General features: G+C 35.0%; 1 protein-coding gene and 1 non-coding gene across 2 annotated transcripts in view; one reads left to right on the forward strand and one right to left on the reverse strand.

The window, feature by feature from the left end:
• GTF2E2 (general transcription factor IIE subunit 2) overlaps positions 1-18,698 on the forward strand; it is a 68,013-nt gene that overhangs the window by 20,021 nt on the left and 29,294 nt on the right. The window contains exons 3-6 of the mRNA XM_029226240.1: positions 3,064-3,155; positions 9,296-9,403; positions 10,997-11,179; positions 16,720-16,813. Coding sequence (XP_029082073.1) covers positions 3,064-3,155; positions 9,296-9,403; positions 10,997-11,179; positions 16,720-16,813 — 477 coding nt within the window. The remainder of the gene's footprint in view (positions 1-3,063; positions 3,156-9,295; positions 9,404-10,996; positions 11,180-16,719; positions 16,814-18,698) is intronic.
• On the reverse strand, positions 2,396-2,502 carry LOC114897726. The gene has a single exon (XR_003794251.1). It is a non-coding gene; the product is annotated as a U6 spliceosomal RNA (small nuclear RNA).

An 18,698-nucleotide genomic window follows, 5' to 3' on the forward strand; every position in this document is an offset into this window, starting at 1 on the left:
ATAATTGGCACATTTGTTTCTAGGGCCAATAAAGGGGTATGTGGAAATATTCTTATTATGTTCATTCATTCAGTCAATTAATATTTATTGTTGACTGTGCCTGGCATTGAGTTAAACACTGGAGGCCTTATGGTAAACAAAACTGTATGTGCTTCATGATTGACCGTATGTGTGGTGCTTATCCTTAGCATATTGTCCTTAACTGTTATTTATAGTCTTTCCAGTTAGTTGTTTATTTAGTAGTGTAGGATAAATGTAGTATTATTTTCCTAAAGTCAAACAAGAATTCCCCAAATATGCATTTATGAATTTCTGTACTGTGACAAAATATCCAGTTTGAGATGGAATAACCTGTGTTAAATATTAGTTAATGATTCTTACACAAGACATATCGGAGTTTACAACTGGATTTGAATCTTTGCTCTGCCACTTATTACTCTGAGCTTTCTGAGGTTTAAAATGAGAGAGTAAAACCTCCTAAATAGGATTTTTAGGAGGGATTAAATGGGAAAATCATTTAGCACGGGTCTTGGCAATAGTAGGTGTTCAATAAATGTTAGTTACTATTATCATTATGAGTTTCCTGAAACCTTGGGAAAATGAACCATGTAGGAAGTATTTCATAATTGAAGTAGTAAATGTGAAAGCACACCTGTAAGTCATTCTTTGTTTTTTTAGAATTTTGCCAAGGGAGCAGAGTTTTATTATTTGTTTGTTCGTTCATTTGTTTATTTATTTATTTATTTATGGCTGTGTTGGGTCTTAGCTGTGGCACGCAGGCCCTTGGTTGTGGCGCGTGGGCTTCTCTAGTTGTAGCGTGTGGGTTTTCTCTCTCTAGTGGTGGCACACGGCTCCAGAGCGTGTGGGCTCTGTAGTTTGTGGCACGTGGGCTTAGTTGCCCCACGGCATGTGGGAATCCTAGTTCTCTGGCCAGGGATGGAACCCGCATCCCCTGCATTGGAAGGCAGATTCTTTTCCACTGGATCACCAAGGAAGTCCTCGTAAGGCATTCTTAATATTGCTATTTTTGAAAACATAGTAAAGAAGGCTTTAATGTGTCAATTAAGTTATTATATTATTAAAATTGTGACAAAGTTTTGTTGTTGTTGTTGTTTTTACACGGGGATATGCGGGCCTCTCACTGCTGTGGCCTCTCCCATTGTGGAGCACAGGCTCCAGACGCGCAGGCTCAGCGGCCATGGCTCACGGCCCCAGCCGCTTTGCGGCATGTGGGATCTTCCCGGACCGGGGCACGAACCCGTGTCCCCTGCATCGGCAGGCGGACTCTCAACCACTGCGCCACCAGGGAAGCCCAACAGTTATTTTTAAAGGAAAATTGCATATGAGGTCTCAAAAAATCATTCAGTAAAGCCTTTTCACTAATCTCAAAGGAATATTATGTTGCCTTCTAGAAGCTGTTCCTGTGGATCTCTGACAGTTGTTAATTTGACTTGTGGTTATTCTAATGCATTCTTTTGTTTAAATTATTATTACCAAACTGGTGCCAGAAATTGACTCTCCCCCCTTTTATTTAACCTCTTCCTTTGTGGATCAGCCACATGGGAACTTTATAATATCTGATCTGATGCCTGGCTAATAGAATGTGTACTTATGAAATGTCTTCCTGGTATTTACAGTGACTTTTTTTTACTCTTCCTGCCTATGGCTAATAGAATGCATTTGTGATGCAATGGTAGCATTAGGATTTCTGCCTGTAAATATGCAACAGAATGGTATATGTTCTGAACCAAATGATCTTCTATGTAGATTGCTCCTTGTTTCATGCTACATCCTTTTTAAGTATCCACGTTTATGCAGTGGCAGTGCTTATGTGTTTTTTTTTTTAACGTCTTTATTGGAGTATAATTGCTTTACAGTGGTGTGTTAGTTTCTGCTTTATAACAAAGTGACTCAGCTATACATATACATATATCCCCATGTCTCCTCCCTCTTGTGTCTCCCTCCCACCCTCCCTATCCCACCCCTCTAGGTGATCACAAAGCACTGAGCTGATCTCCCTGTGCTATGCGGCTGCTTCCCACTAGCTATCTGTTTTACATTTGGTAGTATATATATATGTCCATGCCACTCTCTCACTTTGTCCCAGCTTACCCTTCCCCCTCCCCATGTCCTCAGGTCCATTCTCTACATCTGCATCTTTATTCCTGTCCTGCCCCTAGGTTCTTCATAACCATTTTTTTTTTAGATTCCATATATATGTGTTAGCATATGGTATTTGTTTTTCTGACTGACTTTACTGTGTATGACAGACTCTAGGTCCATTCACCTCACTACAAATTACTCAATTTTGTTTCTTTTTATGGCTGAGTAATATTCCATTGTATATATGTGCCACATCTTCTTTATCCATTCATCTGTCGATGGACACTTAGGTAAAAATATGGAATGATTCACGAATTTGCGTGTCATCCTTGTGCAGGGGCCATGCTAATCTTCTCTGTATTGTTCCAATTTTAGTATATGTGCTGCCGAAGCGAGCACAGTGCTTATTTTTTTTATTCCTAATATAGCTTTAAAATTTACCTTAAAATAGTTACCGTATCATACTTTTTATTAATTCCCATTAATCAATACCCATTTACTTTTTTTAAGTTGATAAGCAGAAATTGATGTCATTGGTGATAAATTGAACTTTTTATCCCTTAGAAGTAATCCACTCACTTCTCATGGTTTTTAAGGTTGTTAGAAAAGCACTATGGATCAGACTGAGATTTGTATTGTCCTCTTGTTTAATAAACCTTGCTTTTAATTATGGTGGAAATCTAATCAGACTTAAGGAAAGGGTGAGATAAAGGTACTTATAAAAGAAATGTATGTTAATGCCTTTGAATTATTTATACTTTGCTTCCATCCTTGGTGAGAAAAGTTATTATGCATGCAGATTTTGAATTTGTCACCAAAATTTTATAGGGTAGAATTTACTAGATAGGAAGACTCCAAAACAAATATTTTACCAGAGTTAAAATCATCTTAGTTGCTTAAAAGTCAGTGATCACATCTAATATGAAAATGTTATAATTGCTTTTTGAACCTCATTTTCAGATCATAACAATGGATCATTTAACTTGAAAGCTCTATCAGGAAGCTCTGGATATAAGTTTGGTGTTCTTGCTAAGATTGTGAATTACATGAAGGTAAGTACTTTTCTCAGCTAACAGAAATTCTGTTGACTTTTGGCGGAAGTAGGGGATTGGTATTTTCAGAAGTAAATTTGTATATACATGTCAAAATTTATCAAATTGTATGTTTCAATATTTGTCGTTTATGTTATGCCTATTATACCTCAAAACTGTAAAAAAAAAAAAAAATTTACTGCCTGAAGCCTTTTACATTATATCAAGTTAGCATTGCAGTGAGTCATCTAAGTGTATTTGATTTACATTACATTACATTAGTTCAAGTACACAATTTAAGCCCACCATTTCATTTAATAAAATTGTGCTCAGGCAGTAGATATAGTCACCTCTTAATTAGTCAATACCTGCTGACCAAACCAGTGAGAAAATGTGAACGATTTACAGGATATTACTTCCATTGATGTGAGAAGTAAAAAGCTACATAGTTCAGGCAGATGGTGGCTTTTCTACATCTTGAAGGACAAAATTTGAGAATTACTGAGTGTCTCAGAAAAACTTTGACTCACAAAAGAATTGGAGTTTAATGTTTGATGAGAGATTTAGTATTTCTTGAAGTAAATTTTGAAGTTTTGATGGTATGACATTTTGACTTTACTAAGGATTCTGAACCCTAACCTAATTTATGAAAGTGAAATTTCATTTATAGCTAAAATGGCTAAGTGATTTCAGATTTACCCCCCTTGTCTGCCAAACTCTTATTCCCATTTAGTTACTAGTTGTATCTCTTGAAAAAAAGTCAAAGAAAGTACTGTATTTGTTATTATTTCAAATTTCAGCTATTCCTTAGTATATAAATCAAATTTTATGTGAAGTCTTTTCTTTTGTAATTTAAGAGACCTGATGTCTGTCTAGCTATATCTGAAATCTGTGGTTTGTATTTGATTTCGGGTAGAAATGTGTTAGTTTACAATTTCCCATTATCAAATAATATACTCTGACACTGAGGCATTTACCTTTCATTCCATCCATCCATTCCCCCGCATGGTAAGCAATACTAAAACCTACTATCTGCTATTATGGCACGAATGGTATGAATACCCAGACAAAATGTATGCCCTCGAGGCTGTCAGTCTTTTGAGGGAGACTGACATTTAATGTCATGTTTTTGCTACTCTGCTAAAAACAGTTTTCATTTATCTAGAGACCCTTATTGCTTTGTTAATCTATGACAACGATCTTCAAATTTTTACTCCTGTGTTCCCTGAAACAATTTTGAAAAGCTGTGTGTTCCATTCCACATATTTAAATTGATAAGTGTAATTTTTCAGCAAAAGGTTTTTTTTAAATTGAAGTATAGTTGATTTACAATGTGTTAGTTTCAGGTGTATAGCAAAGTGATTCAGGTATACATATATGTATATTCTTTTTCAGATTCTTTTCCATTATAGGTTATTACAAGATATTGAATATAGTTCCCTGTGCTATACAGTAGGTCCTTGCTTATCTATTTTATATATAGTAGTGTGTAGCTGTTGATCCCAAACTCCTCACACCCCTCCCTTCCCCCTTTGGTAACCATAAGTTTGTTTTCTATGTCTGTGAGTCTATTTATGTTATAACAAAAGTCTAAATAGTGACACAGGATGCAATTTCTGGCATATTGTAATATTTCAGTAAAATACAGCACTCTTAAATTTATCTAAGGGAATCTAAATGCCATTTTTTAAAAATATGAAAACAAACTTTAGTGGTTGGAAATTTTAATTATTTTCCTTTCAACTTGTATGTCAGTTCTGTTACTCCCACTGAATTTTATCCTAATGTTATGTATTTTAGTGTTTGGAAATCTTCTATTGATCATCTGTCAAACTCCTTTGTCACAATAATATGTATATAAATTGAAATTAGGGATGTTTTCCCTGTAACCATAAGGCTTTAAATATTTTCTGGTTTGAGCCATCATTATAATTATTATTACCACATAGTTGATTAGAATAACATAAATATATTAAAATTTTGATTAAAATTCACTTTGTATGTAATAATTATGCAACAGAAATCCATTTTTAATGAAATAAATGGAGCTGTCTTATCTCTCCAGTGGTTCTTGTGTCTGGAGATAATATGTTATTTACTGATAGAATGAAACAGAATTTGGCACCAATTTCCTGTCTTATTTTGAGATCTTGTAGGTTTAAGTGCTGAGAAATAAATGTTCATATAAATAAGTTTATTCTAATTTTGTGATAGCAAAACCTTCCAAGTTGTATGCCAGAAATTACATGGTGATTTATCATCAAACATTTATCAGTGGACACTTCTGTTAGGTCCTTCTTCAGTTTTGTTGAAAGCAAAAGAATGGGAATCACCTAGCTTGCCAGAGGATTTGTTACCTGGTCCATAACCATCTACTTAGTTTCTAGGACATGTATCAAAAAGGTTTGACCAAGACTCAGTAAATGTCTAATTATATCAGCTTCCTCTTCTTCCCCATATTGGTACTTTGGTTAATCTGATATATTCAGAAGCAATTGAGAAAATAAAAATACTAGTTTCAACACACCTTTGCAGTGCAATTTTTTTTGATGAAATACTTTTATCTTAGGTGTATAAATATATTTTTGCCAAAACTGTCAGGTTGAAGGTCTAGCATACTCAGTTTATGGAAATTATTTTCTGGTTAACAAAGCTAGTCTCCATTGTCAGACCAACCAGATATACCAAACTTATTATCATATTTTAAGTAATATAAAAGTCACTTAGAAATATAGTATGGAATGAATACTAACAGATACTACTAAGGTAGTTGAGATTAAAATTATAAGGATCAAAAAGAATGAATTTTTCCATTTTTATATAATGTAAAAAATAAATACACAGTCTACCATCATGTAACATTGCATCATTATAAGTAATCAAATGTTTATGAAGCAAGGATGTGTTAAACAGTGTGTTATTCCTTTTCTAAATGTGTGTGCTTGTATCTTCCATCTCTGATATTCAGCTTTTAGATATAAATAAAAGGGAATGATTCAAAAATAACTGTAAATTTTATCTTGGGGTGATTAATGAAGGAGAAGTATACCTATTGCTAAAAATGAATTGGTTTTACAGCTAGCTATGACTTATTTTTTTAATAGGAGTTAGAAATATTAAATATTTAAAGCATAATGAGAATTGACTAATTAGAATGAAAATTTCATGATATGATTTGATAAAGTAGGTTTTAACTACCACATTGAATAATGCAAACTCAGTCTGAAACAATTCCTATGTGGTTTTTGTCTATGGGTTTTATGTAGCATGATTTGAACATTTTGGTAGTCCAAGAAAATATTTGTTATACTTAAAAGAATCAGCCTCCTTTATTGATACTGCTTCAGTTCTTTAAATGTGCGTTTTCTTCAGGCTAATAAATATTCAAGGAATGGATTTTGAGAATTGCTGAAGAGAATTACTTATATGAAAATACCTGAAAAAACCTATATTTATCATTAGATACTTCTTACCATGTTCCCTTTATTTGGAGATTCTCCCCTAAGAGTGATGCATTCTTGGACAGTATGGCATGGAGGTAGGGTGTGTGGGGATGGAAGAGACAGAATTGTTTACAGGGAACAGCTCTCAATTGCCCACAAACTGTAATTCATCAGAATTTAGAATGTCATAGCAAGGGCAAAATATCCTATTTTTAACTCCTAGAAAAATATTTAGGACTGGGAGAGACAAGAAGCCCTGTCTATAGTGGATAGTTTGATACCTCAATTTATCATTTATGAAGGCTTCCCCAAAACAATATTCTTTTGACTTGCCCTTTTGGTTGAGTCCCTGGAGTTTAATATACCTCCAGGTATTGCAGTATAAATTCTGGGTGGAGGTGAGAGTTATACCTTTTCTTTTTTTTTTTTTTGGTAAAAAGGGGGCAGGCCTGTTTTGAAAGGGAAAGAGTACATTCGGAAGTGTACCTTTTGTACCCTTTTTGAAGAGCTGATAAAACCAAGAACTCAGAAAGAAAGGAAAAAGGCAACACAAAATACTCCTCATAGTTTATTCATTTACTGATGGAAGAGCTCTTTAATTGCTCGATGAGAATTATGTAGAAATTATATGGAGAAGGTTCAAGAGATACTGTTAGGTCCATGTGAGACACTGCTCTAGTTCTAAGATGACAAATCAGTTGTGCACTTTGTTTTTGATGGAATGATTTTTCTCTTGATCTCACTGTTATCCCTTTATGTGGTTGTATCTCAGTTATGTAAAAAATCATGTTGAAAAATTTGGTTAGTTTGGTTTAGCCTAGCTCATTGGTTCTCAATGTGTCATTCTCCAACCAATGGCATCAGCATCTCCTGGGAATTTGTAAGAAGTGCAAATTCTTGGGCCCCTTCCTAGATCTACTGATCTGAAACTCTGGGAGTGCAGCTCAGCAGTCTGTGTTTTCACAAGCCCTTCCTTCAGGTGATTCTGACGTACACCACTGTGCCACTTACATATGTTTTTTCTTTCTTTTTTTTTAAATTAATTTATTTTTGGCTGTGTTGGGTCTTCGTTTCCGTGCGAGGGCCTTCTCCAGCTGCGGCGAGCAGGGGCCACTCTTTATCGCTGTGCGCGGGCCTCTCACTGTTGCGGCCTCTCCCGTTGCGGAGCACAGGCTCCAGATGCGCAGGCTCAGTAGTTGTGGCTCACGGGCCCAGCCGCTCCGCAGCATGTGGGATCTTCCCAGACCAGGGTTCGAACCCATGTCTCCTGCATTGGCAGGCAGACTCCCAACCACTGCGCCACCAGGGAAGGCCCTACATATGTTTTCTAACTTAATGGTTTGTCCTGGTACATCTTTCCAAATTAGCACATAGAGAACCTCTGTATTTTCTTTTTTTTAACATCTGTATAGTAGCATAGATGTGCTGTAGTTTATTTAATCAGTCCTCTATTGATGGCCACTTGAGTTTTTCCAAATACAACTTAGTGTTGTAATAGTTCTAATAGTATGTCTTAATAAAACTAATGTTTCTGATTTTCCTTTTACAACAATGCTGCTTTTCTACATTGTGGTTTATCTGTAAGGTAAATTCCTAGAAGCCGACTTGCTGGGTCAGGGGTTTCAATGCATTTATATTGCCGAATTCCCTCTGTAGGAGTTGTATCAATTTGCATTCTTACCAGCAGTGTGTGAGAGGGCCTGTTTCCTTACAGCCTCACCAGTAGAATTGTCAAGCATGGAATTTTGCCGGTGTGATAAGAAATACCTTAGTGGAAGTTGAGTATCTTTTCATATGTCTAAGGTCATTTGTAGCTCTTTTTTTGTGCTTTTTGTGTTCCTGTCTTGGGTCATTTTCTTGTTAAGTTTTTGGACCTGTTAAAATATTAGGAAGGCTAACTCTTTGTGATATGAATTGCAAATTTTTTTTCTCAGTTTGTCATTTGATTTTATATAGCTACAAGTTTGAACTTGGTTCTGTCTGATTTTTTTTTTTTTTTTTTTGTGGTACGTAGGACTCTCACTGTTGTGGCCTCTCCCGTTGTGGAGCGCAGGCTCCGGACGCGCAGGCTCAGCAGCCATGGCTCACGGGCCCAGCCGCTTTGCGGCATGTGGGATCCTCCTGGACTGGGGCACGAACCCGTGTCCCCTGCATTGGCAGGCGGACTCTGAACCACTGTGCCACCAGGGAAGCCCGGTTCTGTCTGATTTTATAGTCCATTCTTTTCATCACTATAATTGTACTGCCTTAAATAATACACATTCCGCATTCCTGAATAGATTAATTTACTGGTAACTATTATTTAATGCATCTAGCATTTTACCTTTTTTTTTTTTTTTGGCGGTACGCGGGCCTCCTACTGTTGTGGCCTCTCCCGTTGCGGAGCGCAGGCTCAGCGGCCATGGCTTACGGGCCCAGCCACTCCGCAGCATGTGGGGTCTTCCTGGACCGGGGCACGAACCCGTGTCCCCTGAATCGGCAGGCGGACTCTCAACCACTGCGCCACCAGGGAAGCCCGCATCTAGCATTTTAAAAGTGTCTTCCAGGGAATTCCCTCGCAGCCCAGTAGTTAAGACTCTGTGCTTTCAGTGCTGAGGGCCTGGGTTCAATCCCTGGTCAGGGAACTAAAATCCCACAAGTTGCACAGCGTGCCCCCCACCCCCCAAAAAAAATCATTAAAAAAACCTGTCTTCTAATAACAGTTTCTTGCCGCAATAGACACGGCATCAGCGAGGAGATACACATCCTCTTACTTTAGAAGAAATTTTGGATGAAACACAACATTTAGATATTGGACTCAAGCAGAAACAGTGGCTAATGACTGAGGTAAGAATAGGCTTAAATTATTGTAAAAAAAAAAAATTGCTCTAACTAGGGTTTTCATATACTGAGATATGATAATTTTTGCTTTTTCTTAAAAGAATTGGTATAGGGTTTTTGTTCTTTAAACATACACATTTTGAGATTGACTTACTTTCATATAACCTTATGTATCTATTTAAAAATTTCAAAGACTTTAGCATAAAGGTTATAAAGAGGTCAGTCATTGTACCAGTTTTTAACTTTTTACAGAATAATTGATGCTTATTTTGAATTGCTGAATTTATAATGTACATGTTGGCAGGTTGTATTGTTTCTATGTTTTAGGACATTTAAAGCATGAGGTATTATAGGGAAAGCAAGATATTTTGTTAAGCAAGATACTTGTTATACCGCTACTGCTATTATGATTTGATAGTGATGTTACTGCCTCTAGCAGATTACTTGGAAAAATAATCATGAACATTGTAATATGTTCCACACAACATTGGAAGAAAAGGAATCCCCAGCCATCAGTGACCACGCTAATTTGGAAATGAGTAGCACTTTAAAAGTTGAGATATTTGTCTCTTTTCTGTTTAAGTATGAAATGACAATTTAATAAGACAACTTTCTAGGACCAGTGCTGATTCTAAAGACCAAATGTAAACTTCCTAAAATAGAATTTAATTTATTTTATCGAGCAAATATTGTTCTTGATTTTACTAATGTAAAATGAACCAGTTAGTATCGTTGTAGCTCATTATATTAGTGATATACAAATAGTGGTAATCCACATTTAAATTTTGATGCTTTACCTAATCTTGAAATTTCATGGACTACCCACATTAGGTAAAGTTTATTTTAATTACTATTCTATTCTCCTTCCTTTCTTCTTTCTGTTTCTTCTTTTTATCCTTTCAGGATCAGGCTGGCAGCTGTAGAAGAAAATTAATAGGGTTGCTTTTTCTTGAAGGGCTTTCCTTCTGATACTAGCTATACAACAGGACTGACTAGAAACATAATTATATTCAGTAATTTCTGCATTCCTACTCAGTTTCAATCTCAGCTGGCAACGTTATAGGTAAATTTCTTATACACACTAGTCTGGTCCTTTTCAGTTCCTTCCATAGCTGCTAGTGCCATTTGATACCATGTGGAGCAGACTGACTATTGGTATTTTCATCCCACTGTAATGTTTCTCACATTATAATCCCAATATGTGATAAACTATACTTTGAGGGTGGGGTAGGCAGTACCCATTTCACTTTGTCTAGTGATGTTAATAGGTGTTTTATTGATCCTTACCTCTTTTGTCTTCTGAAAGAATATGGGTACAGCGTTCTTCAAAGCAGTTGTAATAAAGTGGTTTCTTTCTCATCCAAAGAATCTATATAAATAATAAACAGTTTCTTTTATAAAAAATGAGCACCATGCTGGTTTCTACCTGTTGTTTTGGATCCTGGATGTCCGGTGTTTTAGATCTTTTGATATCCACAGGATACTTTTAGTTTGCCACTGTAATACGAGTATTGTGGTTTTTTAATAATTGGTAGAATTAAGTAATGTATATGTGGTATTTCCTTTTGTTAATATGTCCAGATTGTGTCACTGTTACAGGCATTAGTCAATAATCCCAAAATTGAAGTAATAGATGGAAAGTATGCCTTCAAGCCCAAGTACAACTTGAAAGATAAGAAGGCCCTACTTCGGCTTTTAGATAAGCATGACCAGCGAGGCTTAGGAGGAATTCTTTTAGAAGACATTGAGGAAGGACTGCCCAATTCCCAGAAAGCTGTCAAGGTAACCTCTCTTTTCTTTCTATGCCTTAATATAATTTGAATTAATAATATCTTTTGGTTTTAAAAAATATCATGACTTAAAAAAAGTTATTTTTAAAACCTCCTCCGTCATATATACTTGGGGTTGTTAGGAGCCAGTTAAAGATTTGAAATTTGTGTTTTGTGCTGTAGAGCAGGACAGAGCATAACCATTTTTGTGGAACTTTTGACAGCTCCCTTTTGTGTTGTTGTGTATGATTGATTCTTCAAAATATTTCTGGAAAGATTTCCTCAAAGACAGTCTTTTTCTTATAAGTTGTTATGTTTGTATTTAAGAACTCCTTCAACAACGCTTGTGCATATTGCTAACCTGAGGGAATCAGAGGCATTAAAACACAAGAACATTTATAATTTGGTTGTTTCGAATTCCTAAAGGGGCTATCAGTAAAAGTGATAGAGTTTACATTTCCTGTTTAAATTTTCAACTCTCTTGGGAAGGCTGCGAGTCTCTGTTATTCAAAATTGCTAACGATTGATGTTAACCTGTAAGCAGGTTCATTCTTTTTGCTACCTGTGGAGAAAACGTGCTTCTTTCTCTACTTCTTGGTAATTCAGTTACACATGTTAGCCTTTTTGGTATTGTCCCACAAGTCCCTTAGGCTGTGTGTGTGTGTGTGTGTGCACGCATGCGTGCTTTTGGACTTTGTTGTTGTATTGATCTGTTGTTAATTGTACTTTTTTTTTACCTCCAATTTGTTATTAAGCCCAATTGGTTAATTCTTTATAGATTGTATTTTCAGTTCTAGACCTTTCTTTTTTTTTTAACAATCCCCTCAAGAGAGGTTTTTTTTTTTTTTTTTTTTAATATTTATTTGGCTGCACCAGGGTCTTATTTGTGGCACGTGGGATCTAGTTCCCTGACCAGGGATTGAGCGTGGAGTCTTAACCACTGGACCACCAGGGAAGTTCCATCTAGACTTTTCTTTTCATTCTTTCTTAGGTTTCTGTTTCTTTTCTGAGATTTTGTTTTTTGTTTTTCTTCCATTCATTACAAGCATATTTTACATTACATCCTGCGTGTAATTTCTTGTAGCTGCTTTAAAATTCTCCTAATTTCAAGAGCTGGGTCATCTTGGGGATGGTCTGCTCTGAGACTTCGTCTCTTGAGTACGGGTCATGTTTTCTTTCTTCATGTACCTAATTTCTGTTGAGTCTTGAACACTGAATTATATGGCTCAGGATTCTGTTATATTCCTCCAAGGAGTGTTTTTGTTTGTTTATTTTGTTTTTAATTGGGCATTTGTCTTGACTAGAGTCAAACTTCAAACTTTGTATTCTCTGTGGTGGATGGCATACGACACATCTGTTTTGTTCTTTTAGCTCTATTCTTTTTAAAATGTCTTGTCCAGAGATTAGTATAGTAGTTTTCTTCCGGTGGGCTGATCCCTTAGGAGCTACTTGGCCATTACCAGATGAAGAACTATTTTTAAGATTTTCACTTAAGTGTCTAAACTTAACCTGCACAAATGTTGCAAATAATATGTGACCAAAGTTGATAAATTGTGCACTATTTATAGCATGTTGAAAGGTAGAACTACTGAATCCTAGCTTAACAGTTGGGAGTGCTAGGTACATTTCCTGCTCTATTCTTTTTCCCATTTTGATACAGGCTAGTATTGTTACTCTTTGGTAGGCTTTATATTACATTCTAAAGTAGAATAGTAATGTAAACTGATAATTGCTTTTTCTATTTTAAATAATTTTGTGATGTAAAGTCACATTGTCACCCTATTTTTTTTTTTTTTTTAACATTTGGCTTCCACTTTTTTTCTTTTGCTTTTTTTTTTTTTTTTGGCTGCGCTGGGTCTTCATTACTGCACGTGGGCTTTCTCTAGTTGCGGCGAGTGGGGGCTACTCTTGGTTGCAGTGTGTGGGCTTCTCATTGTGGTGGCTTCTCTTGTTGCAGAGCATGGGCTCTAGGTGCGCAGGCTTCAGTAGTTGTGGCATGTGGGCTCAGTAGTTGTGGCATGTGGGCTCAGTAGTTGTGGCTTGTGGGCTCTAGAACACAGCCTCAGTAGCTGTGGCACACGGGCTTAGTTGCTCCGCAGAATGTGGAATCTTCCCGGGCCAGGGATCGAACCTGTGTCCCCTGCGTTGGCAAGTAGATTCTTAACCACTGCACCACCAGGGAAGTCCCTGTTACCCTGTTTTTGATGGCTCTCTTCCTTAAGGAGTAGAGCTGAAAAGGGGTCATGAAAAGCACACAGTCTGTCATTTGCAAGCAGTATTATTTCTAAATTGTTCGAAGCCCCAAGTTTTAAAAAATCCTCACATTTTAAATATGTGAAGATATGTTCTAAGTAATTTCTCAAGGGAGAAATTTGGCCTAATTAAGTTAAATCCCTTCTGTGTTGTTTCCTTTTCTTCAGTTCTTGGTGGAGATAGAAGATAACTTTTACTGTCATTTTGTTGACCATATAGACAATGAGAAAAACCAGTGACTGTTCCAGATTATTCATCTCTCAGTAGTTGTTTTTTGGGGGTTTTCTAATAATTAAATTAACTTCCAGAATAATTTTAATAACTCTGTGTTTGTGATATGGTTTAATTTTAAGATGGTGTATTGAATCAACTAAGGGTTTTTTTAATTAAAAATTCTTTTTAATTGTAAAAAATGATCATAGTAAGTCTGGTTAAATGCGTCACATACATAGTTATCAAAAAAATTATTTTGTGATAAGAACTTTTAAGATCTCTCTTAGCAACTTTCAAATATGCAGTACAGTATTATTAACTATAGTCATCATAATGTATAGTGCATCTCTGTGACTTACTTTACAACTGGAAGTTTGTACCTTTTGACCCCTTTCTTGCATTTTGCCCACCCCTTGACCCACTCACTGCCTCTTGGAACCATCAATCTGTTCTCTGTATCTGTGAGCTCATATATATATATATATATATATTTATTTATTTATTTATTTATTTATTTATTTAAGATTTCACATATAAGTGAGATCATACAGTGTTTGTCTTTCTCATAATGCCCTCAAGGTCCATCTATGTTGTCGCAAATGGCAAGATTTCATTCTTTTTTATGGCTGCATAATATTCCACTGTTTATATATAACACATTTTCCTTATCCATTCATACATCATTGGGCACTTAGGCTGTTTCCATATCTTGGCTACTGTAAATAATGCTGCACTGAACAAGGTGGTGCATATATCTTTTTAAGTTAGTGTTTTCATTTTCTTTGGATAAAAATACCCAGAAGTGGTATTGCTGAATCATATGGTAGTTTAATTTTTTGAGGAACCTCCATACTGTTTTCCAAGGTGCCTACATCAGTTTACGTTCACACCAACAGTGCACTAGGGTTCCCTTTTCTCCATATCCTCACCAAGACTCATACCTTTATTATGTTGAGGTATGTTACCTTGGTATCCACATTGTGGAGAGTTATCATAAGTGGATGTTGAGTTTTGCCAAATGCTTCTTCTGCATTTACTGAAATGGTCATATGATTTTTATCTTTCATTTTGTTGATGTGCTGTATCACATTGATTGATTTGCAGATATTGAACCATCCTTGCATGCCTGGAATAAATCCCACTTGATTGTGGTGTGTGATTCTTTTAATGTATTGTTAAATTTGGTGTGTTGACTATTTGGTTGAGGATTTCTTGCATCTATGTTCATCAGGGATATTGGCCTGTAATTTTCTTTTCTTGTAGCATACTTTATCTGGTTTTGGTATCAGGGTAATGCTGGCCTCGAAAAATGAGTTTGATGAACTGCTTCAGTTTTTTGGATGAGTTTGAGAAGGATTGATATTCTTCTTTGTTCAGTAGAGTTCACTAGTGAAGTTATCTGGTCCTGGACTTTTGTTTGTTGGGAGATTTTTGATTACTTATTCAATTTCTTTATTAGTAACTGATCCGTTCAGAATTCCTATTTCTTCATGATTCAGTCTTGATAGCTTATATGTTTCTAGAAATTCATCCATTTCCTCTAGGTTGTCCAATTTTGTTGGTGTACGTTCATAGTAGTCTCTTGCGATTCTTTGTATTCTGTGGTATTATTTGTAACGCCTCTCATTTCATTTCTGATTTAATTGAGTTTTCTGTCCTTTTTTCTTGGATAGTTGAGCTAAAGGTTTGTCAATTTTGTTTATCTTTTCAAAGAACCCGCTCATAGTTTCATTACTCTTTTCTGTTGTCTTTTTAGTCTCTATTTAAATTTATTTCCACTCTAATCTTTGTTAGTTCCTTCCTTCTACTAACTTCATGCTTCATTTGTTCTTTTTCTAGTTCTTTGAGGTGTAAATTTAGGTTATCCGATATTGTTCTTGTTTTTCGATGTAGGCATTTATACCTATGAACTTTCTCTTAGAATTGCTTTTTTTTTTTTTTAACCTCTCATAAGTTTTGGTATGTTGTATTTCCATTTTCATTTTTTTCAAGGTATGTTTAAATTTCTTCTTTGACCCAGTGATTAGCAGCATATTGCTTAATTTCTGCATATTGCTTAATCTCTGCATATTTGTGAATTTTCCATCTTCTTATAATTGATTTTTAGTTTTACGTACCATTGTGGTCAGAAAAGGTGCTTGATGTGATTTGTTAAGGCTCGTTTTGTGGCTTAACATATTAACTATCCTGGAGAATGTCAAGTGTGTACTTGAGAATAGTGTGTATTCTGTTGCTCTTGGATGGAATGTTCTTTATATATCTGTTAAGTCCATGTAGTTCACACATTGATGCCTAAGGCTGAGATTATTGTCATCTGAAGGCTCATAGATTGAGACTTTATTTCTGTGATGAATTTTACCATCATCATTATAGTCCAGATTACTGCTACCAGGCTTTCTGCATTCTTGTTCTCATTAATTAATAATAATGAAATATATCAATTTTCTTGTCATTGCTAGAGTAGTAGAAAATGAAAAATTTTTAATTGTCAACTGTGCTCAGTGAAAGCTAAAAGATAGTAAAGACTACTCAAGTCTTTTATATTTTCTTTAAAGATGATGCAGTATTTTGGGCAGTGCAGGAAGAAAACTGAAGGATGGCTATTTATCTCATAGTTGCACACACATTTTTAGGTGATTTAATCATTCTTCCATTTTCTTACTGTTCTAGCTTTTCAAAGTATAATTGGAAATGATAGATGGATAATGATGAGTAACAAAATATTTCAAGGTAAAGGAAAAGTAAGAACAATGAGTTTCCACAGTTCTTCTCACAGATTAATGAAAGGGTCCAGTAGACCCAAATTGTAATTGCAACATAGATTGAATTTTGTTCTATTTAAAACAATTTTTTTTCTTTATGTACTTTGGATGATCTCTAAGAATAAAAGTCTCAAAATATCAGTTCTTAAAAATAGAACTGCTCAAGAAAGAAACTCAAGAATTAAAATTTGGTCTAGTGGACCCTAATGGTGTACTGAGGGTTAAAGGAAGTGGGAGTCCTTTGTTGTTTTAAAAAAAAAAAAATTTTTTTTTTCTTGGGTGATGTAATTTGGAGTTAACTGAAAATTTTTTCTTTATCTTTAAGGCTTTAGGGGACCAGATACTATTTGTAAACCGTCCTGATAAGAAGAAAATTCTTTTCTTCAATGATAAGAGCTGTCAGTTTTCTGTGGATGAAGGTGAGCCTTTCTGTATAGATGCTTTCTTTAATTTGCAGACATGTTACAAATTTAGGGTGACAGAATTTATAATATTATAATACAATTACAACTTAAATTTTATAATACTGCTTTTTTAGCATTATCATCTCAGTGCTAATAACTTCTATGTCTAATGTATTGTTTCTCACAATGCAGTTTGAAATGTGTAATTTGAAAGATTTTAGGTACAGTCATAGTATAGCAGTTCATGATTTCTTATGCTCATAGCTCAGCTGTACCAAACAGCGGTTTATTTCTGTTGTTTTACAAATATTACTTCATATCTTGATATGAAAGCTTGTTTCAGGATGGGAAAAAGAATAAACTTTTTGTGGAGACTGATATTCTCTTAAATAACTTAGAATTTTTTGATTATGAAATTGGATAAGAAAGGAGATTAATTTTTTCTTTCTGGCAATTTTAGAGTTGTATGCTAAGCTGTATGTTGTCTTGTACTAAATGTGTGATACTTACATTTTGGATTTTAGTTTAAAATATTTCATCAATATTTTCCAGTAAAATAGTAATTAAACAAGGGTTTAGTCACAAGAAATTTCTTTTCTATACAAGTAGATATTCTCATGTAAGCAATTATGTTTTACTCTAAATTTGTATTAATTTTGAAGTTTTATCAAAAGGCAAGAAAAGGATTGAATGTCATTTTAATTATAAAATTTCAAAAGTGATACAAACTCCCAGCAAAATATTCTAAAAATATAGAGGGACATATAGTACGATAGTAGTATAGACTGCAAACAGTGAAACTATTGCTGTGTCAACCTGGTAGTCATATTGACTTTTTTTTATGACATTAAATGAAAGAGTTTCTGTTGAATGAGTAATTTTGTATAAGAAGTGCATTTACAAATCTTGTCCCTATAGAGCCCAAACCTGTCTTGATTATGACTTGTAATTTGTACAGTAACCCTAAGGTTTTCTCTTATGTGTTATCTGGCTGTAGATAATCAGGCTTGTGGTGCTGTAGTTTCGTCAACCTAAGGTTACTTAGATGACCATGATTTTTTGTAGGAAATAGAATATTGTATTTTTGGGAAAATCTTCATCCAGAATACCTTGTATTGATATATAGTTGGTTCTCGATAAATGTTTGTTAATTAAATGAAATTTGCAAAGTATTCCGGCTCTTCTGTAATGCCATTTCTAATAAATAAGGTAAGCTTCCTATATGTAAACAAGATAGTAGTCAGCTCCTTCTGTACATTGTAATGATAGGTGCTCATTTAAGAAAGATTTGGCTGAGCAATGTTTGTATTGCCTGAGTCTCTTTTACTTGGAATTTTGGTGTTATGTAAACTTTTATAATTGTCAAATTGATTTCTTCCTTTTAAAAACTTGATTTTTAAGTCCTTCTGAGTTTAAACAAAGAAACAACCGATTCCTTTATTCTTAAGCATAGTTAATCCATTTGAAGAAGATTTTCACAGTATTAAAAAAAACTTATCACAAGTATCACATGTTCAAATAGTAAGGAAGATCTTACCATAAACAGCAGATGTGCTTTTCCTTTCTCTAGTTCCAGTCCCTTTTTTTTCTGGCAAGTAACTTAACTGGTTTTATTTTAGATTCTTCTGGTGGTTTTTCCCATCTTGCTAAATAATATGCTCATACTGTTATTTTTTTAACCTGAAACATCGTCTAATGACTTATTCTTTATCATCTCTCTGATTCCAACACGTATCTCTCTTTTCTACTTCCCAATATAGTACATCACTATTTTTAGTTTCTCTTTCATTTATCTTGGCACTTTCAACAACGTAAACCTTCTCAGTGGGAATTTTTAGTATTAAGTCTGTTCTGTAGATGGCAGCATAGTGTAGCGTACCTGTTCTGGAAGCAGATGTTT

This window comes from Monodon monoceros, unplaced genomic scaffold, assembly GCF_005190385.1.
Source record: "Monodon monoceros isolate NGI ecotype Baffin Bay Population unplaced genomic scaffold, NGI_Narwhal_1 Super_Scaffold_17, whole genome shotgun sequence".
NCBI lineage: Eukaryota > Metazoa > Chordata > Mammalia > Artiodactyla > Monodontidae > Monodon > Monodon monoceros.